The sequence below is a fragment of the Pollachius pollachius genome (genome assembly GCF_949987615.1).
Source record: "Pollachius pollachius genome assembly, chromosome: 17".
NCBI classification, from domain to species: Eukaryota; Metazoa; Chordata; class Actinopteri; order Gadiformes; family Gadidae; genus Pollachius; species Pollachius pollachius.
In genome coordinates, this window is record NC_136950.1 from 7,595,895 (window position 1) to 7,617,189 (window position 21,295).

Sequence of the window (21,295 nt, forward strand, 5' to 3'; positions counted from 1 at the left end):
CCTTCCCTTAAGAAGAAATTCCAACAGAAACCACTAGGACCTGTCTTGACTGAGCTATGCACCTTTCCTGCAAGGAACTTAAAAGGAATCTTTTAATTCCCTTTTTGTCTTTTAATCTCTACATTTTCCAGAACTTTAAAGCAATTGCAGAATAATTATATTGTTTTTATGTTTAATTTTTTATTGCAGAGTAACCTTATACCTGAAGATGGAGATTTACATTTAAAGTAAGTTGCGTACATAACTTCATAAGTTTTGAATAAGTGTCAGCTCCGTTAAGGATTTGTAGAACCTTGGTAAGCAGCCTTATATACATTGTTTCATGAAACGTAATGATCAGAAACAGGGTTAGAATAACGTGGGAAAGGAAGAGGATAATTAAAGCCTTTCTCTCCGCCCCGACAGCGACACGACAAACCCTGCATTATCTCCTTGTACCAAACCAGCCATTTAACCTCCAATTAGTGTATTAAGTTCCTAATGAAGATCTGACAAGATCTCTATTGTTGCTGCGCCTTCAGGCGGTCTGTAGTTTGAGATGGATACAAGCCACAGAGAATATAAAGAGGTGGTACGAAGGCAGGATAACTAGAGCAGACAGGCAGTGAACCATTCTGAGAACGGGTTGCTGTCAGGTCCAACTGAAACACAACTCGATGACAAAATGGAGGAGGAAATTGCTGTGGTTGGCATCGGATGCAACTTCCCTGGCGGTGAGTGAAGTAATACTTATTGTTTCAAGTGTATATGTAGTCTGAAAGCATGAACCTAACTCTTAACTATGCTTTTTGTGTTTTAGGGGAAGGACTGGACACTTTCTGGAAGGTTCTTCTGGAGGGGAGGAACTGTGTGATGGATATACCAGAAGAGAGGTTTGACACTACGGGCTGGTTCTCTCCTGACGGTACCAGACCTGGTCGCACACAGACCACCAGAGCCGCTCTCATTGACGGGTAAGAAAATACATTAAAGCCGTATTAACTTTTCCCTATTTTATGATTTAGTCTGCGATTTTATCCCAAGAGACCTGGAGTTGAAGGTTCGTAGAGATACGTCAAGTAAACATCAAGTCCAAAGCAGAATACACGTCTCACCATAAATGAATGTTGTTTTTATTAATAATGTTAGTATCTGTCTATTGATACACATTGATCTCCTTCAGGTTCAATGAGTTTGACCACCGGTTCTTTGGCCTGGCCGAAGCCGAGGCCGACTGCATGGACCCCCAGCAGAAGCTGCTGCTCCAGTGTGCCTTCAGGGCCTTAGAAGACTCTGGAACGCCCCTGGAGACGGCCCGCGGAAGCAGGACCGGCGTCTATATAGGTTAGCAGTGAACCCGATGTACTGTGAAACATGTACCTTAGGGGGGGCGGGTGTAACGTGACCCAGATGCTAATCGGCGCCGTGTGTATATAAACTATATTGTTACAGGGCTTATGAATAGGGACTACGAGACCATCGTCAACAACGACGCCGACGCCGTTAACCATTACAGCGCCACGGGGGCGGCCATGAGCATCGCCGCCAACAGGATCTCCTTCACCTTTGACCTCACGGGGCCGTCCTTCGCCATCGACAGCGCCTGCTCCTCCTCGCTGGTGGCGCTGCATACAGCATGCCAGGGCATACGGCAAGGTGAAGGATCGATTCAGTCAACCCCCTGTTTGAGGATATACATCCCCTTTAAAATGGAGGTATTTGCCAGAGCTTCACATTGAAATCCCATCTTTCACTTAATAATATAACTGCGTCCTTGGTTAATTTAATACTGGTTATTACTACCATTGAATGACTATTTAGTCACTCAGAAGAAGCTATTATCCAAAGCTACTTCCAGTGAATTCAGATACATGTACTTAAGGAGCAGGCAGGGGCTGGGCATCTTGCTCACCTTGCTGCCTATGGGTCGACTTTCAGCTCCCTATGTTTTGTCTTTGAGTTAATCACCCTGGTCACTACACCATCCTCACCTCACGTCAATGACCTGTTCTCCATCCGTCCTCCAGGAGACTGTGAGATGGCCCTGTGTGGAGGGGTCAGCTGTATCATCGAGCCACGCATGTTTGTGGCACTCAGCAAGGCCAAGATGATCTCACCGGGCGGTATCAGCAAGCCGTTCTCCAGCAGAGCAGACGGCTACGGCAGAGGAGAGGGCTGTGGAGTGGTCCTGCTGAAGCCCCTTAAAGATGTGAGAATGTTATTATATGTTGAAAGATCTATTAAGAAACATTGATTGCTAAAAAATCACACTGGTAGAATAAGCAGTTTTGCTGACTTTTTCTTTCCAATGTTTCCAACTAGCTGTGGCCTTCTTGCAGTAATAATATTTTTTAAAAGGGTTGCTGTTTGTATTCATCTATTTCTTACTGTTACTGAAATTCACTGTAAGTCACTTTGGAAGTTTCTGCTAAAATATTAGTAGTAAACTAATATTGAACAAATATGACTCTTTAATGCTTTGTCTGTTGATTTTCTCTATCTAGGCTCTGAGAGACTTCAACAATATTTGGGGCATCATCAGCAAAACTGCAGTAAACCAAGATGGCCGCTCTGTCACTCCCATCACTAAACCCTCGATGAGTCAACAAGAGGAGCTTCTGCGCAGGATCTACTCCCAGTCTGACCTGGCGATGGTCCAGTACATAGAGGCCCACGGCACCGGGACCCCGGCCGGAGACCCCACAGAGGCGGGCAGCATCTCCAACGCCATCGCAAAAGCCAAACCTTCCGGCTCAGAGACGCTTCGCATCGGTTCAGTAAAGAGCAACATCGGACACACAGAATCAGCCGCGGGAGTGGCAGGTCTCATCAAGGTCCTCCTGATGATGAAGCATGAAACCATTGTCCCGTCCGTGTTCTACTCCGAGGACAGCGGCAGTGTGGACGCAGCCGCGCTAAACATAAAGATCCCCACAGAGCCAGAGAGGTGGGAGTCCAGTGGACCATCGGTGAGAGTGGCTGGGATCAACAGCTTTGGGTTTGGAGGCACCAACGCCCATGCAATTGTAAAAGACTACAGACAAACCTGGATCCCAAAGTCCATAAATATACATGGTAAAGAGCCCTTTGTGATTTCTGCAGCCTCTGATAAATCACTTATGCTGACCATTGCAGATGTTTCCCGGAGGCTTTCCAGAGATCGTTCGATTGACCTGAATTCCCTATTATATACCTCAGCCTGCAGGAGAAGTCATTATAAACACAAATACAGGAAGGTCTTCCTAGTGTCCTCAATTCTGGATTTAGAGCAACAACTTGCATCTGCACAGAACAAGAAGGCTTACTCCACCAAGCCGGACACACGAGTGGTGTTTGTGTTTTGTGGTAATGGAATCACATACCGGGGAATGTGCAAGCAGCTCTTGGAAGAGGAGCCGAAGTTCAGAGAGAAGGTCAGAGAAGTTGAAAAACTCTTCCTGAGTTTCAAAAAAATCAACATCAACCAAAAGATAACAGATGACGATGACAACGATGATTTCACAAAACCTGATGTAATCCAACCACTGCTCTTTGCTGTTCAAGTTGGCATTGGCAGTCTTCTGAAACATTGGGGCATCAAGGCTGACGTGGTGCTTGGACACTCTGTCGGAGAGGTTGCTGCAGCTCACTATGCAGGGCTCCTTACTCTGGAAGAGGCTGTGAAAGTGGTGCACTACCGATCCTCTCTCCAGAGCAGAGTCACCGGAGGCAAAATGCTTGTCATCAGTAATCTGGCTGTTGCCAAAGTCTTGGAGATCCTCCCAGCCTACTCTGGGAAGGTTTGTATTGCAGCTTTCAACAGTCCTCTGTCCTGCACTCTGTCGGGCAATGCAGATGCCATTATGGCTCTCCACAAGAGGCTGGAAGCCATGGTAACAGACACAAACCTCTTCCTCCATATCTTGGATGTCCAAGCTGCATACCATAGTCACATGATGGACCCCATTCTAGATGACATTGAGCAAAACATAAACCGTCTGGCTGTAGGACATATGGACTGTGAGCTTTACTCCACTGTGACTGGAGACAAGTGTTCGGATGGAGATTTTACCACAGGCCGCTACTGGGTAAAGAACATAAGGGAGCCGGTTTTATTTGAACAAACCCTGAAAGCTTTGACCAGAAACACACAACAAGCGAGAAGGCAGCTGGTCTTTGTGGAGATTGGACCTCGCAGAGCTCTGCAGAGGAACATTCTAGAGACTCTCGGAGAGGACACTATGGTCCTTACATCAGTTCAGCCACAGAGAGCTTCTGAGTCCATGTGGTCCACAGTGTCCAGACTATTCGAACTGGGTCTTCATGTCGACTGGCATCAGTTTTATAGTGGTAGAGAGACATTTCCCACAGAGTTTCCAGTATACCAGTTCGATAACTTGAAGAAAGAGTTACACTTTAAAGCCAGAAGAAAAGAAAATGAATCAACCATATTTTCTCACCATCTCTTTGTATCCGAAACACTCCAGGGAGATAACAGAGAGTACAAGTTCAACATCTCCTCTGAGACTTCCCCTTATCTTTGGCAACATAAGAACAATGGTGTTGCCATCGCACCAGGATCACTATATGTTGAGCTCGCTTTTGCCTCAATAATGGAAAGTCTGAGCAAGGCAAAGATACCAAGCACAAAACTTCTTGTTAGTTTATCTTTTAACAATCTACTTGCGCTAAACTCTAACTTGCAACCAATCCAAGTAACTCTGGAGCATCGGAAGAATGAGGGTACATTTCGTGTAGTGTCTTCTTCAGCAACACATGCATCAGGCACATATCACATGACATCCAGCCAGCTGCTGCTAGAAGAACAAACCATTAACCCTGGAGTCATTCGGCAAAGGTGTAAATCAGTCATCGACAGAGAAGAGATCTACTCGCTTCTTTCTCAAGCCGGGTTTGAGTATGGTTTTGTGTTTAGACAGCTCGAAGAAGTGCATTTTGGAACCCAGTCCAAGGAAGCAGTGACAACTGTTTGGGTTCCTGATGAGATTGCGTCACAGCTGCAGCAGTTCTTCCTCCATCCAGTGGTGTTGGACTATTTCCTCCAAATGACAGCAGTAGTAGCAACCAAAGGCGAATCTCCCAGGCAGGGATTCCCCACGACTGTGGGTTGCATCGCCATATCAGCGCCACTTCAGCAGGAAATGCTCATCTACTTAAGAGCCACTCAAGAAACCCAAGACTTCATTGAAGTATGTGGTTGCTTTGCGCGTAAAGATGGGGCAGTGCTGGTGGAACTTAAGGACGTGAGGATTTCCTTTTTGAGCGATGGGGCCGATGTTGTGGAGACCTTGTTCTTCCAAAACAAAATCATCTCGACTACTGAAGAGCTTGACTTGAATCGTCAAAAGAAGGCTCTGGTATTTGAAGACCACTTAGGGGTTGCTAAAGCTCTAAGTCCATATCTACATCCTGAATCAACCTTCATTACCAACAAAGGGCAGTGGTTATCAAACAAGCTTCAGTACCTTGTTCTTCGCTCACAGAACACTGAAGACGATTTAGAGGAGGTTTTATTCATGTGTGGAGCTCAGGATGTCAGTCATCTTTCCCCTGAGAATGTATCGTCCTCCTTGGTGAGCTGCTGTGAGCTGTTCCGAGAGGTGGTTCTTGCCTTAAAGGAAAGAAAACGCCCTTGCACGGTCCGGGTCATAACCTATAGAGCTGCAGAAAAAACCGTGGACCACATCAGTCCCGGCTTTGTACTCTCTGGCATGTTGAGAGCGTGTGCTGCTGAGGTCACAGAGCTCTCCTTCCAGCTAGTTGACCTGGCGTCTCTGTCCGGTGAAGACATTCAAACCCTGGTGCACGTCATAAACACCTGCAGACACCAGGAGGTCCTGATCAGCCAGGGTCATGCTTCTTTTACAAGAATAGCAAGATCTCCCATAAGTGATGCCACATTCACATGTGCTGTACCTCCAAGGCACTTTGTCCTGATGACAGCTGATCCTTATCGAATGCTAAACTTGTCTGCCATGCCTACCGAGGCTCTAACCAGTCCAGTCCAAGATAGGTCAGTGGAGGTCCAGCTCACCAAAGTATGCACACATTCATCTGATTACTTCCCTGTAAGCACTTTTCATCTAGACTTTGGCGAGACAATGTATTGGAACAAGCACACCTCCCAAAATCATACACTTCTTGCTTTGGATTTCAGCGGCATTGTGACCGCAACAGGGAGTCGGGTAGACAAGCTGAAAGTGGGAGACCACGTAGCATGTTGCTATCCGGTGGGCGCCACGTCCAAGGTAGTCATACCCGAAGCAGCGTGCTATGACACGGAGACACTCGGATTCCTGAGGGAGACACCCTGCTTGTCCTACTTTGTTCTGGCCTGGGAGGTCTTGGAAATAATTGCGCCCCTTGGTAAACACCAGACGAGGTTGGCCATCATCTCCTCCAAACCAGCCTCCAGTTTGCTGGAGGTTTTGGTTTGGACGGCTAACAGGGCGGGGTGGCGCATTGTCTGTAGGCCACAGTTCACAAGTGACCTGCTGAAAAGCGATCGCTGCGATGCATTTGTATTCCTGCCACCTTATAACCAGTCTTGGTGTGGAATTTGTAAAACAGGGGCGAATTTGGAGAGCCATATGATCTTTGTGTGTAACGATCAAATGTCTTCAGCATTAGAAAACATCTTCTCATGGGAAAGTGAAGACACTCATGTGTACAAACTAAATGTTTCCCATGTGTTGCAGCGTTCCAATCTCAAACGACAGAAAAGGAAGATATTTCACTGGCTACTCTCTCTAGGCTTGAATAACATGGATCTTAAAAGGACCACATTTCAGTTATCAGGGACACAAGATAGTCAGACCGGTGAAGATGTTGAGTCCTACTTCACGACTGGCACCATTCAGGAGGTGGCTTTGGACCATGGTGGCCCAATGTCACAGGACTGTCCCTTGTCTGTTATTCCTTTTCTTACAAAACCAGACCCTCTCTTTAAGAAAAACGGAATCTACATCGTCACCGGAGGACTCTCCGGCTTGGGACTGGAGACGGTCAAATTCATCGCCCATCAGGGCGGAGGTTGTATCATAACTCTATCCAGAAGAAACAACTCCAGTGAAATGCAAACAGAAATGGAAACCCTCCAGAAGAGATGTGGCATGACTGTCATGAGCATCCAATGTGATGTTTCTCTTTCTACACAGGTAGAGGAAGCTATCACAACTATTGTTCAGAGTTTTCCTGCATGGTCGATCAAAGGAGTATTCCACAGTGCAGCTGTTCTGCACGATGCTCTAATTGAAAACCTGGACCAATCCCTCTTTCGAAAAGTGTTCAGGCCAAAAGTGAATGGAGTCCTCAACCTTCACTATGCTACACTACATAACAAACTTGACTACTTTGTGTGTTACTCTTCCATATCCTCCTTCATCGGCAACGCCTCGCAGTGCAACTACTCAGCTGCAAACTCCTTCCTGGACATGTTCTGTCATTATCGGAGAAACCTGGGACTGGCAGGGCAGTCCATCAACTGGGGACCATTGAACCTGGGACTCCTCTTGAACAAAGACCACTTCCAACGGTTCCTGGAGACCAAGGGGATGAAGATTATGGATGTCATGGAGGTTCACAAATCTCTGGAGAAGTGTCTCCAGATTAATTACCCACAGCAGGTGGTCTGCAAGTTCAACTTCAGCACTCTAAGAGGCCACGTTCTCTCCCAGAACTCTTCCCTGAGAGAACGCCTGGCAGATCTGTTGGAGTTTGAACCGACCGACGACCTGCCCATTGAGCCAAGGCTTCAACCTTTGTCTTTGTTACACAAGAATTTGAGGAACATGCTGAGCAAGATTAGCAATGTTTTCACGGATGAGTTGGACGATGATGTGACTCTGAGTTCTCTGGGCATCGACTCTATGCTGGCCATGACTCTGCAGAACCAGCTGTTCCAAGATACAGGTGTGACCATTCCTCTCGTGAGAATACTGGATCCCAAAAGCACACTGACGACACTGATAACCATTTTGAGTAATGGTGCATAGGAAAGAGGAATCAAATGAGTACCAACCAATCCAGAGTGCTTATCCTAAGTGACTTGCAGTGAAATATTTAAGAAACATGTCTTTAAGAAGCAGGTAGGGGTTAGCTTCTGGCTTAGGGATCACTACTGGTAAACTGGACATTTGCATCAAACCTAGCAACTTTTGACTTGGAATGAATTGCCCTAACCCTAACCTTTTGAATAAGCAGAAATGATTGGTTATTTGTACTGATTTGTATATGTATTGTGTTATGATTTAAATCTTTGATAAAAGTCCTGTTTATTGTATTGCTTTGTATACTTGTCAATTAGATGTTGTTATATTGATTATTTTGGTAAGCTACAGTAATTCTAGTGTTGTGTAGAGTGCTTGAAGACATGTACTGAAACTACTGATTCTGGCCCACTTTTTATTAGCATATGATGCTGCTATGCTAGTGTTTTTGTTTGTGATTTATTCACACAGCCATGATCATAGCCTTTTCGTAAATCAGAATTAAATAATATTACTATTGTGTTTGGCAGGAGTTGGTCCTCATTGATAAAATAAAAGAAGAGTTTTATAAAAAAAAATAAAAGTCTCGTAATCTCTCTCTCCCTCAATGGCTCGCTCTCCTCCTGATGTCTCTCCCTATTTTTTTTTCTCTCTCTCGCTCTCTTCATATCTGCCTCTCTCTCTTTCTATCTCCCTCTCTCTCTCTCTCTATATCGCCCTCTCTCTCTCTCACTTTCTATCTCCCTCTCTCCCCCGCCTTTCCTGATTAGAAGACAAGACATTTTATTGACTTGGCTATTAATGTTGAATAATTCCCTCTCTCTCTCACCCTCGCCTTTCCTGATAAGAAAATTAGAAGACATTTTATTGACTTGGCTTTTAATGTTGAATAATTCCCTCTCTCTCTCCCTCACCTTTCCTGATTAGAAGATTAGAAGATAATTTATTGACTTGGCTATTAATGTTGAATAATTCCAGTAACAACAGCATGACAATAATTGAATATTGCCTTATCATTGAAGGGACCCAAACAAGGTTGTTATGTTCAAAACTGTGTCAAAGCGTGTTTTCAACTAACTATGTTCTACGCTGTTCATTTTAGTTTATATGAATGGTATTGGTGTGAAAGACACCATTTTAAAACTATATGCAATATAGTGAGTAGCCAAGATAATTAAAAAGAAAATACTAAATGTGCTTTTTGTTGGCACCGATGGTGTAAAAACACTGCTTGTACCATTGTTCCTAATATTCTATTTCAAAATGGCCCCACCATCCCCCTTCCCCCTATACATTGATTGGATTGTCAGAAAGTCAAGATCTCTTTCAATTGAGCACTTGCTGTTCTTCGGGAGCCAAGACGCTATAATATTGAACAGACGATGCCTGAAAAAGATAACATGTAGGTCTATATCACTGTGGCCTAGGTGGGATGCTGGAGGCACATTGCAATGGCTTTAGATTGAAATGTAAAGAGCCTTTCATCCACTATTAGACATGCTCCATGGTGCATGCACTTCTGTCATCACCTTACCCCCCCCCGTCTCTCTTTTCCCCCCATACACTCCATTGGTCTCTACCCCCCCCCCCGTCTCTCTTTTCCCCCCATACACTCCATTGGCCTCTACCCCTCTCTCTCCGCCCCTTTCTCTCCATCCCTCGCTTTCCCTTTCCCACGCCCTCCGCCTGTCCCTCGCTCTCTCTGATTGTGATAATTTGATTGATGGTCGATGCTGACTTGACCATCAACACACATTTTGTGATTTCTATTAATAATCTTATTGGTCTAAGAATAAATGATTGTGTTAAGATACACAAAATGTTTTGGAAAAATAAATGTCTTGGACCAAAATCAACAAGCAAGCACAAAAATCTATGACAGACTTTATGGTTAAATGTTCTATTTTTTACCTTTGACAAAGTCAAGTGGTAGATTATACAGGAAAAAATATTTTTTATTTGAGAACAGTTCTTCATTGAGCCATAAATCTGTTGCAGAAAGTGTAACAGCAATATGGCTTTGAAGCAAGTGGAGGGCTTTTACACGACTGTGTGGTGTGGAAATATACATATGTGGCATTGAAATATAATATTCTTATATTCATAGTGATGATAAAAAAAAGAAAATTGTACTCCGATCATAATAATAACATTTTTATTAGATATTTGATCACATTTTAATATAAACCATGTCTGTTATCATAAAAACACCTGTGTTATCAACCTTGAAACACTTTTTTCTTTCAAGAAAAATAGCATCATCAGATTTATGATGTTATTTTGTCAACATCATAAATCTGATTACGGAAAACTATTGATGATGGCACTGATTGCATGGCAATGGTTAGTCAAGGTTGTTTCCTTCCAGACTAATAAACCAGATAATTGTAATAATAATAAATGCCTGCTGAAGGTTCCCACCACTCATGCTCATGCTACTGGGATAATAGGGTTGTCCTCCTTCAGACTGGGAGCTTGATTCAAAAATAGTGCAGTGAAAAATAACCGGGAAACAAGAACAGAAAATTAATATACAGAGCATCTGTCAATGAAGCTTTAATAAATGTATCCAACACATACATTTAAATATAAATAAACTTTAGAACGTTTACAAACAGCCGACATGGCATAATGGAATAAATTATGTTTAGCAGTTTACTCATCTTCAAATGAAATCCAATACACTTTAAACAAAATTACAATAGAAAAATAGCAACTCTTTAAGACTGTGTTCTTTTTGATAACAATAACTAGAACAATGTCTTTGCAAAATACTGTACACATTATCCTGGCTGTATTGTTAAATATTTGCAAGTTGTGTACCCCTCAACAGTGACAAATCATTTCTGACAATTACCATGAAGCAGAATTTGGTCAATATTAAAAAAATTGTGACATCAGTACCTTTAGCATTTGCACTCATCAGATAGAACACCAAAGGAGACATTACAAAATAACACTTGTCTTAGAGTCAAAATAATAAAGTCAAATTTCTATAATAATATAAAATAAAATAATTCTAAATGGACTACATTAATATCCTGAAAACATAATTTTATTTCTCTAGAACTGGGATACCAAATATGTAAACATAGTAAGATTAACTTGTTCCGCGCCTCTGCACTATCTACAATTTACTTATTTAGAATTTTGTGGAGTTATCGTCTATGTCCTCAATACGAGGAGAACCGTCCTCGCCTGATGTCTGACCTCCTGTCTCCTCCTCGTTCAGGATATCTGCCACTGTTGAAATGGTAGAATTGGGATCCAACAGTTTAACAAGGGGCACATTTACACCTCTCTCCTGAAAGATGAGATTTTGCAAAGTCATAGCCTGCATTGAGTCAATGCCCAGAGATGAGAGAGGGAGGTCATCTGTCAACTCGCTCAGGTCAATCCCGATAGTCTCGCTGATTAGAGATTTGACATATTCTTTTGGAGGGACTGGGCCTTTTTGGTTTGACTGGGATTCCTCGACTTTCGACTTTTGAAAAGCCTCTTCTACAAGTGCGGACATGCGCATCGTCAAAGCAACATTCTGTGAGAGGATATTGTACCGGATGTTTTTGAAGTGAAACCTGCATACAGCTTGTTGAGGTCTGTTCAGGACCAGGCACTGCTCCAAACTTCTGTGCACCTCGGGCACCTCCAACACCATCATCCCTTTGGCCTCCAAGAATCTTTGAAAGTGTTCCTTGTTCAGAAGCAATCCAAGGTTCATCGCTCCCCAGTTGATTGACTGACCAGGGAGACCTTGCTTCCGTCTGTATTGGCAGAATGTGTCTAGGAAGGTGTTGGCAGCCGCATAGTTTGTTTGCGATGCATTTCCTAGGAAAGACGATATGGAAGAGTAGCACACAAAGTAGTCCAAATGGCAGTGAAGCGTAGCATGGTGCAGATTCAAAGCACCGTTCACTTTGGGTTTCAGGACCTTTTCGTAGAGGGATCGGTTCAGAGTCTCAATCAGCCCATCGTGTAAGACAACTGCACTGTGGAACACTCCTCTGATTGGACAGCCTGGAAACCTTAGTCCAATTGCACCGATAGCCCTTTTTACATGCTCAGAGATAGACACGTCGCACTCCATGGTGGTGATACATGTGCCACATTGTTTCTCTAGGCTGTTGAGCTCTTCCTGTACTTCTGTAGTAGGTTTGCTCCGGGAGAAGATTACAACATAGCCTCCGCCTCTTTGTGAGATGAACTTGACAGTTTCCAAGCCAAGCCCAGACAGACCACCTGCCACTACGTAGATTGACCTCTTTCTGAAAAGCAGTTTTTTTGTTTGCACCAAAGGGATTTCGGAAAGAGTGCCCTTGAGATCTTTTGCCAATGCAACCACCGCTAAAGAGCTTGTGGTGAAGTAGGAGTCCACGCTCATGGGTAGGACATTGACGTTTTTGAAAGTCACACTCTGAAAGGTAAAGCTCTCGAAACCAAATGCTTTCCGGTCAAACTTCATGGATTTAAGCCAATGCTGTATATGTGGCGTCTGTGCACTCAAATTTCCCTTTTGAATAATTGTTGGCATTTGAATGATTTGCACATGGACACGCTCCTTGACAATTTGAGACGCTTCTTGAGCTAGTAAACACTTGGATTGAGACTCACAGATGACGACAACATTGCAAACTCCGGGAATATTGCCACTTTTAATGATGACTGACTCATCAAATGGCGGCAGAATGATACAAGCATCCACTTGGCTCACATCCACTAAGGATCCATTGGACTGTGTGCCAACTATAACGGTAAACCCTGATTTGTAAGATGTGAGGGCCAAAACTTTGACCAGAGCAGAGTCACGAGCAGAAGAAATTATTGCGAGGCGATGTTTGGCTCTGGGCAAGGCTTTATGTATGATCTCCCATGCTAGCACAAAGTACGAAACGCAGGGTATCTTGCATAGGAATGGGAACCTTTTCGTTTTGTAGCACACCTCCTCCGGAACTGTGATCTCAGTGGCCGCAACTACAGGATAACAGGAGACAACATGGTCGCCAACCTTCAGCTTCTTTACGTTCTTCCCAACCTCTGTTACAGTACCACTAAAATCCAGAGCGATCAACTTGTGATTCTGAGATGTGTGCTTGTTCCAGTAGATGGTGTGGCCAAATTTAAAGTGTGAATCAGTTTGAGGAAAGTAATCAGATGAATGAACGCATATCTTACTGAGGTTAATTTTAACTGATGTCTCGTTGATTGGTAGATCCTCACATGTGTCATAAGGAATGGCATACAGGCTAGTTAGTGCGTAAGCATCATCTGTGTTTAGCACACAAGGCTCAGACAATGGAGGGCAGCAACTGTCCTCTGATCTGTCAACCACTTGAACAGGGGTACGTACAATCGAAGGCTTCAAAATTGCCCCACCTTCTACCAACAACTCTGGATAACTCCTGCAGGGATAGGACTTCAACACCTGGCCTAGGGCTGCAATGTCTTCGACAGAAGTTGAATTTATATCAATCAGCTGAAAGGAGAGATTTGGGATCTCTGCAGCGAAAGACCTCGTCATGCCCGAGATGGAAAAGCCTGCACTGATGTAGTCTACCGTGATGTCAGATGAGCGGTAAGTTATTGCACGGATTGAGTGTGAAAACTGAATCTGCTTCAGCTCAAGCACTACTTGTCGGAAGATCTCACAGCAATCCACCAGATTTTTGAGGACCTTGTCTGGTGCCAATGAGGTCAGGTCTTCTTTACCCCACAGAAACAATACCTCATCAAAGTTATTCTCAATATCGGTGATCTTTAGGTTTGCCAACAGAGTAGGGAAACCGTCATATAGAATATCACTTGAGTGTGAGAGAGAAATGTATCTAGATCCGGGGTCAATGTGTTGTTGTAAGCCTTTGGATATCCCTAAGCTGTCACAGAAAACCAGTGCCTTGGGCGGTGGAGAGGACAGGATTTCTTCAGAGACTACATTGTAGACATTGTGGTAAAAATACTCCTCAACCACATGGGAGGAACTCCCCAGGTATTTGATCATCACATGCTTAACCTCAACCAACACCCTACCATCTTCGTCAGTGATGCATCCACACACTTCAAAGTCATCAACGCCCACAGCAGTCGCCCTGAGATATACGACCATCTCATCCTGCAGAGGTTCAAACACAGTCAGACTCCCTATTTTGGCAGGAAACCCTGGCCTGCCAGCAAATGCATGTGCCACTGTTACCGGCAGGAGCTGCATCAGGAGATCAAGTATAACGGGATGTATGCAGTACTCATGCAACTGCGACTTCAATTCTTCCGGTACTGTGATATGTGAGTAAGCCTCCATTAATTCTTCTCCATAATGTACATCGCCTTTATTGTGGAAGACATCCCCGTACTGAAAGCCGCCTTGTGACAGATATCTGTAGAATTCTTCACAACTTACTACAGAATTGCATCTTTTGTAAATGGAAGTTAAGGAGATCAGTGGCTTTAAACCTGCCTGCTTGCTTAATACTGTTCCTGATGCGTAAACAGCAGCTGAGGAGAATACAGTGAAACTAGTTTCATTCTCTGCAGACTCTAATTGTACTTTCATTTCTGGTGCCTTCTGGGCCAAAACAAACGGACTTTGGAAGTTGACACTTAGCTGAACTGAGTTGAGAGGAACTTTTGGTTTGGCACTCGCCATGAAAGCAGACAGTCCCAGCTCTGCATAGAAAGAGCCTGGGATTATGGGTATGCCATTGTGTTTATGTTCTTGCAGGTAAAAGGATGTGTCAGACCATAAATTGCAGCTGAACACATTGCCTTCGTTGCCAGTTTGACAGAGGATGGGGTGATTGCTTGGTGTGTTTTTCTGCGCTGCTCCAATGATCACATCCCTCTCAGAGCAATCAAACTTGTACCTTGGGAAAGACAATGGGGTTGTTTCACAACCTCTATAATGCTGGTCCCAGTCTACATGAACTCCGACTTCAAAAAGCTTAGAAGGAACACTGAGCATTGTCTCATGGTCCTTTTCTGGCAGGACAGAGGCAAGCACAGAGGTGTTGTTTCCCAGTGTTTCTTGGATGTTTCTTTGCAAGGCCCTCCTTGGACCAATCTCAACACACACTACGTTCTTTTTCCCTTTCGCTGCTGAGCTTACAGTGTGATGAAAATACACCGGGTCACGGATGTTTCTAGCCCAGTATTCTCCTGTGCTGAAATCAGGATGCGCCATCTCCTTGCCTGTCACAGTAGAGAACAACTCTGTCTCAAGTTTGTTCACGCACAAAGAGCCAATGCTCTCACTAAGATCAGACAATATCGGGTCCATCATGTAGCTGTGGTATGCAGCAGGGACATCCAGTATGCGCAGGAAGAGATTTTGACCATTGGCTGAGGCCTTGAGCTCATCGTGGATGCTTACTATCGCTCCTGCATCCCCTGAGAGAGTGCAGGATTGGAGGCTGTTGAAGGCTGCGATGCAAACTTTGTTAGCATACGGTTGAAGAATATCCTCAACACCTGATACTTCCATGTTACTGATAACAAGCATCTTCCCTCCTGTTACCCTGCATTGGTAATTACTACGAGTGTAGATCACTTTAGCTGCTTCAGATAGGGAAAGCAGACCGGAACAATGTGCAGCAGCAACCTCACCCACAGAATGTCCCAGAACGGCATCGGGCTTGACCCCCCAGTGCCGGAGAAGAGTGAATATGCCAACCTGAATGGCAAAGAGAAGAGGCTGGACTACATCTGGTTTGGAAAAGTCACTACTCTCCACCTCACTCTCAAGGTAGTCCATGATGTCCAGTGTTTTGTTGCTGAACATGAGAAAATGTTCCCCAATCTCTTGGATTTTGTCCCTGAACACAGCCTCGTGTTCCAGAAGCTGTCTGCACATGCCGTGGTAGGTGACTCCATTGCCACAGAATACAAACACCAACCGTGGATCAGAGTAGGAAGGGGAGGTCTTTTTAGTGAGCGTGGATTGGAGCTGGTCTTTCAGATCCTCTAAGGACGAGGTTAAGAGGGCCTTCCTGTATTTATGTTTCATATGGCTCCTCCTACAAGCCGACGTATAGACGAGACATTCAAGATCAATCTCACTCTGAGCACTGATCTGTTCGAGGGTGTCTTCAATCATCCATGAAAGGGATTTTAATGAATTGGCAGACATGACAAAATATTTGCTTACCATCATCGCCTTACAGGTTTTTGTGGAGTGAAGCTTCTTGTGTTGTTTAACAATTGCATGGGCATTGGTTCCCCCAAACCCAAAGTTGTTAACACCAGCTAGTCGTACTCCAGAGCTCTTCCAAGTCTCCGGCTTCGTAGGGATCTTTATGTTGAGTGCAGCTGCGTCCACACTGCCGCTGTTCTCGGAGTAGAACACGGATGGGACGATGGTTTCATGCTTCATCATCAGGAGGACCTTGATGAGACCTGCTACTCCCGCGGCTGATTCCGTGTGTCCGATGTTGCTCTTTACTGAACCGATGCGAAGCGTCTCTGAGCCGGAAGGTTTGGCTTTTGCGATGGCGTTTGAGATGCTGCCCGCCTCTGTGGGGTCTCCGGCCGGGGTCCCAGTGCCGTGGGCCTCTATGTACTGGACCATCGCCAGGTCGGACTGGGAGTAGATCCTGCGCAGAAGCTCCTCTTGTTGGCTCATCGAGGGTTTAGTGATGGGAGTGACGGAGCGGCCATCTTGGTTTACTGCAGTTTTGCTGATGATGCCCCAAATATTGTCATGGTCTGCCAAAGCCTGTTCAAAATAGAATTCATTGGTTATGATTAATAGCATATTTTCTATAATCTGCAATATTAAACATAGTAATTGGGTTGTTATTAAAAGTACATTAATTCATTAAAGTTATCAACTTAACTTGCACAAAGTAAAACAAAGTAAGTGGCAGGGGATGTGACATCCCCTGCATTTAAAATGTTTAATACCTACAAACAAGTTCATTTTGAGTGGTTATTTACAAGCAGTGATTCAAACTGTACTTTGATGCTTTGACAATAATCATGTGGCCCTTGAGCATAGTTTCCCTTTATCATCCTATGGATAGTAAATACCAATTTTATCCTCTTTATTGCATTGTCTGTAATTTTAATCGGATGCATGCTAATGATTTACTCCTCCATGTGTTTCTTTTTTACGTTTTTATTTATGGTTTATATGGTAAAGGTCTCCTCGAAAGATCCTCTAATGTTGGAGTTTAAAGTCATAGAACTTATAAACAATGCAAAAAGGAAGCAATTTTGCGAGAAAATAACTTGAGAGAAATAATTTAAACCCTGGCTAAACTTTAGGTCTCATATTTGTGTTTTGTTGCTGAACCTCCAACGTCGGCACCACCTAAACTGTCTTGACTGGCGCAGTGAAAGACATCGGCCGCCTCAAAAGACTTTGAGAGGTAATGTCACTGAGGGTTCAAGGTGGGTACCTTCTTCAGCGGCTTGAGCAGCACCACTCCGCAGCCCTCTCCCCGCCCGTAGCCGTCGGCCCGGCTGGAGAATGCCTTGCTGGTGCCTTCGGGGGAGATCATCTTGGCCTTGCTCAGAGCCACAAACACCCTGGGCTCGAAGATGCAGCTCACCCCCCCGCACAGGGCCATCTCACAGTCTCCTGGGGACAGAGGAGAGAGCCGGTGTCAAAGGTTTCTGGAGGAAATGGTAAGTGAAAATCGTGCCACTCTCTCGCTCGCTCCCTGAGTCAATTACATTTATCTTATCATCCGTATTTATCTCTTTGTCTCTATCCCTCTTGTTCCCTCTCTAGGTTGATATGTCTCCCTCTCCCTGTCTGTCTCTTTCTCTCTCCATCTCTAAAATATCAAAAGATGAAATGTAAACTTGAAACCTATAGAGATCCTCAGACAACTAATTTGTCTAACAGCTTCTAACCATTTAGATTTAGATTAAGGGCATTAAGCAGACGCTTTTATCCAAATCGACTTACAATATGTACATTATGTCAGAAGAAACTGGTTATCTCTATTAGGAAGACATGGCCCATACAGACCTTGTACCCACACACAGTGCATTTCAGCACCGACACACTGTTCATAGGACCACCACAGACCTTGTACACACACACACAGTGCATTTCAGCACCGACACACTGTTCATAGGACCACCACAGACCTTGTACACACACACACAGTGCATTTCAGCACCGACACACTGTTCAGAGGACCACCACAGACCTTGTACACACACACACAGTGCATTTCAGCACCGACACACTGTTCATAGGACCACCACAGACCTTGTACACACACACACAGTGCATTTCAGCACCGACACACTGTTCAGAGGACCACCACAGACCTTGTACACACACACACAGTGCATTTCAGCACCGACCCACTGTTCAGAGGACCACCCCAGACCTTGTACACACACACACAGTGCATTTCAGCACCGACACACTGTTCAGAGGACCACCACAGACCTTGTTTGATGGCCTGACAGGCCAGGTGCAGAGCGACCAGTGAGGAGGAGCAGGCACAGTCGATGGACAGCGAGGGCCCGGTCAGGTTGAAGATGTAGGACACCCGGTTGGCTGCGATGCTCATGGCCAGGCCCGTGCCCGTCCAATGGTTGATCACGCTGGGGTGCATGTGTGCGGCAGACTGCTCGTAGTCCCTGTTCATCAGTCCTGGGGGGGGGGAGACACATAGACAGACAGAGAGGCGAGGGAGAGCGAGGATACCACTGTTAATAGCAAGACGGCCTGGAGGTGGTGAACATGGTGAACCCCTGCCTTCTCTTTCAGATACCGGCAAGAATTATGGGAATTACACAAGGATTGAGCCCCATAACTCTATCGTTTTTATACTTTAAGATTCATGATGAATTCAATTCAAGTTATTTATGAAAGTTGTCATCAAAAGATAATACAAGGTTACGTTTTGTCACCCTTTACACTTTCAGACATACAGGAGTAGCCGAAGAGTTAAACTCAATTCATCATTAAAGCATGTTCACAAATATCAAACCATTCTGAAGGCACACAGGTGTTACGTTTTCATACAGGTCAAAGGTTTCCCTGAAAGCACATGCATGTATTCAGGTCTTTCCTTCTATTACATCTGATTCATGTCTTCCTTTATCTCACCAAAGAATACTCCGGTCCTGGAGCCGCTGGCCTTCTCCATGGGCAGCCCGGCGTTCTCCAGGGCCCGGTGCACACACTGGAGCAGCTGCTTCTGCTGGGGATCCATCTGCTCCACCTCGCTGTCGCTGATACCGAAGAGCTTGTGGTCAAACTCATTGAACCTGGAGAGACCCGGAGCCCCAAAGAAAGCTGGTTAGGTCAGTTATGAGACAGCGATGGATGTATGTTCAGTGTGTATCTGCCATTTAGTGGATGCTTTTATCCTTTCACTATCATAAGTGCCGTGTTTATGGTATGTTTGTGGTTCCCAGTGGGGACTGTTTCTGATCCTGGTGATGTTAATGCCATTTGATAGAAAAGGAGTCAACTGTCTCGGTCTGTGTGTTGATGCCCTACTCAGTTGAGCAGTTGAGCTTGAGAGGACCACAATAATAAATGCTAAGACACAGATGGCTTGTTGTTTAATGGCATATTGATACGAAATAATAAAAAGTTATTCACCGATGTCACTGTGTTTTGTTTCCCGTATTAGTTTGTAGGTAGCACCAATGTTATATTATAAAGACAATATAAGATGTTCTTCATTAATCCAAAACAAGACTGGAATTTATGGATAAAGTTATTTACTATATTGAAATCGACCACTTCTTTCAAGGTCTGTGTTTTACTTACTAAGATATTGGTTCAATTTACAATACTTTGTGTATCAATCTTTTTGATGGTTGAATATGTATTCTTGAGGCTTGGTGTCAATGCCCTTCAGACTGGTTAAGGCAATACAGAACGAGAACATACCCTTCGATGAGAGCGGCTTTCGCTGCCCGTGATTTCCCGGCTTTGTTGTCGTCCTTGTCGTACCAGTCAGCCACATCAAACCTCTCCTTGGGGATGGGCACAGAACAGTTCCGTCCCTCCAGCAGAACTTTCCAGAAGTTCTCCAAGCCCTCTCCTGTTATTTATAATAAACAGTTTACTGCAACTGATCAGTTATGCATTCATGTATTTGATTGGCCTGTGCAAGCTGAATGGAAGGGATGTTCTTGAATAAACCTTTATTTATCAAAAAAAAAAATCTCAAAGGCGTAATTTTGCAACTATCAACTATCTTCATAAACATAACTGATTATTGTTTTGAATATTGTTTGATTAGTATTGTTTTGCTATACCTACTTCTTCCTTGTTAGTACAATCAATGATGAATGAATAAATAAGTGTGAATGGATGGTGACCATCACCACCATAGGAGAAATATGCATGTTATTGCAGAGCAAGGCAAAAATAAAATCACAGTGGGTTTCAGGGAAATTGTGGCCACATTTCTGAACTATTTAGCCTGATTCTGAGTTCATCGCCATCAAAAAGTGCATTTAAAGTTTTACTACACAAGTTTACCTCAATGCAACAATCAAACAGTGGTATTGCTCAAACAAAATAACTCAAAACTATTTACCCCCTGGGAAATTGCATCCAATTCCCACCACAGCAATTCCATCTTCCTCCATGGCTGCGGTGCATCACTCACATTTACCAAACAAAACAGGCCTATCGTGTAAATACATTGAAAACTTTACTCCAATAACTAACACTTTGTTGAAATCAAAGACAAAAACAAATTCTGTCCCTTCACAGACCAAAGTGTTCCAAGGCACTTCTCATCCCCACTGCTAGTGGTCTCACCATCTGCTGCACCGCGCTTACTTAAGGGTGCATTTTGGTTATTAAACATTAATGATTGACCACAACCGTGGTCATGGAGATGAAGAGAAGCACAGTTCTCCTTTATGGGGGGCTCACAAATGATAAGATAAAGTTGAATAAAGAAATTGGTTATCTAAGTAAACAGGGTCTTTTAAAGCAGAGCTTATCTGCCCTCTCTAAGGAGAGGTGGAAAAAAGTGCATCGACTTTGAATTGTGTTTATTGTACTTGATACTTAAACTGTCACACTAAGAGTGTGAAGTCCTTTATCTGAGGTTAACAACCTATCGATATATGTTGTATATTAGTTAATGGAATATGAATAATCTGTCCCCGTTGAAAAAGATACAATGAATTTATTTTAAGCAGCATTCTTCATGTAATTTCTTATAAAATTCAGATAAAATGTGTCACGATTTTGCAGGTGGCATCGGTACAACACGCTCATAATTAATCCATTCAACCCAACCATATGGAGTTCATCCGTAAATGAGCATGTGTTAATGATAAATAGAATGTAAATAAAGTCTCATTTAAGAATTGCAAGCATTGGCCAAGTGTTATCTGCA

The 21,295-nt window shown here is 44.0% G+C and overlaps 2 protein-coding genes across 2 annotated transcripts; one reads left to right on the top strand and one right to left on the bottom strand.

Annotated features, from left to right (window-relative positions):
- Positions 1-664: 664 nt before the first annotated feature.
- On the top strand, positions 665-7,973 carry pks1 (polyketide synthase 1; the record flags this gene model as incomplete). The annotated part of the gene is made up of 7 exons (XM_079754602.1): positions 665-713; positions 800-953; positions 1,163-1,323; positions 1,432-1,635; positions 2,007-2,188; positions 2,484-6,443; positions 6,678-7,973. The coding sequence occupies 7 exons, from the start codon at positions 665-667 to the stop codon at positions 7,971-7,973; spliced, it is 6,006 nt and encodes a 2,001-aa protein (XP_079610728.1).
- Positions 7,974-11,109: 3,136 nt separating this feature from the next.
- On the bottom strand, positions 11,110-20,531 carry LOC307088652 (phthioceranic/hydroxyphthioceranic acid synthase-like; the record flags this gene model as incomplete). Its single annotated transcript, XM_079754603.1, has 6 exons — positions 11,110-16,668; positions 17,354-17,535; positions 18,364-18,570; positions 19,030-19,190; positions 19,825-19,978; positions 20,480-20,531. The coding sequence occupies 6 exons, from the start codon at positions 20,529-20,531 to the stop codon at positions 11,110-11,112; spliced, it is 6,315 nt and encodes a 2,104-aa protein (XP_079610729.1).
- Between the last annotated feature and the right edge of the window lie 764 nt (positions 20,532-21,295).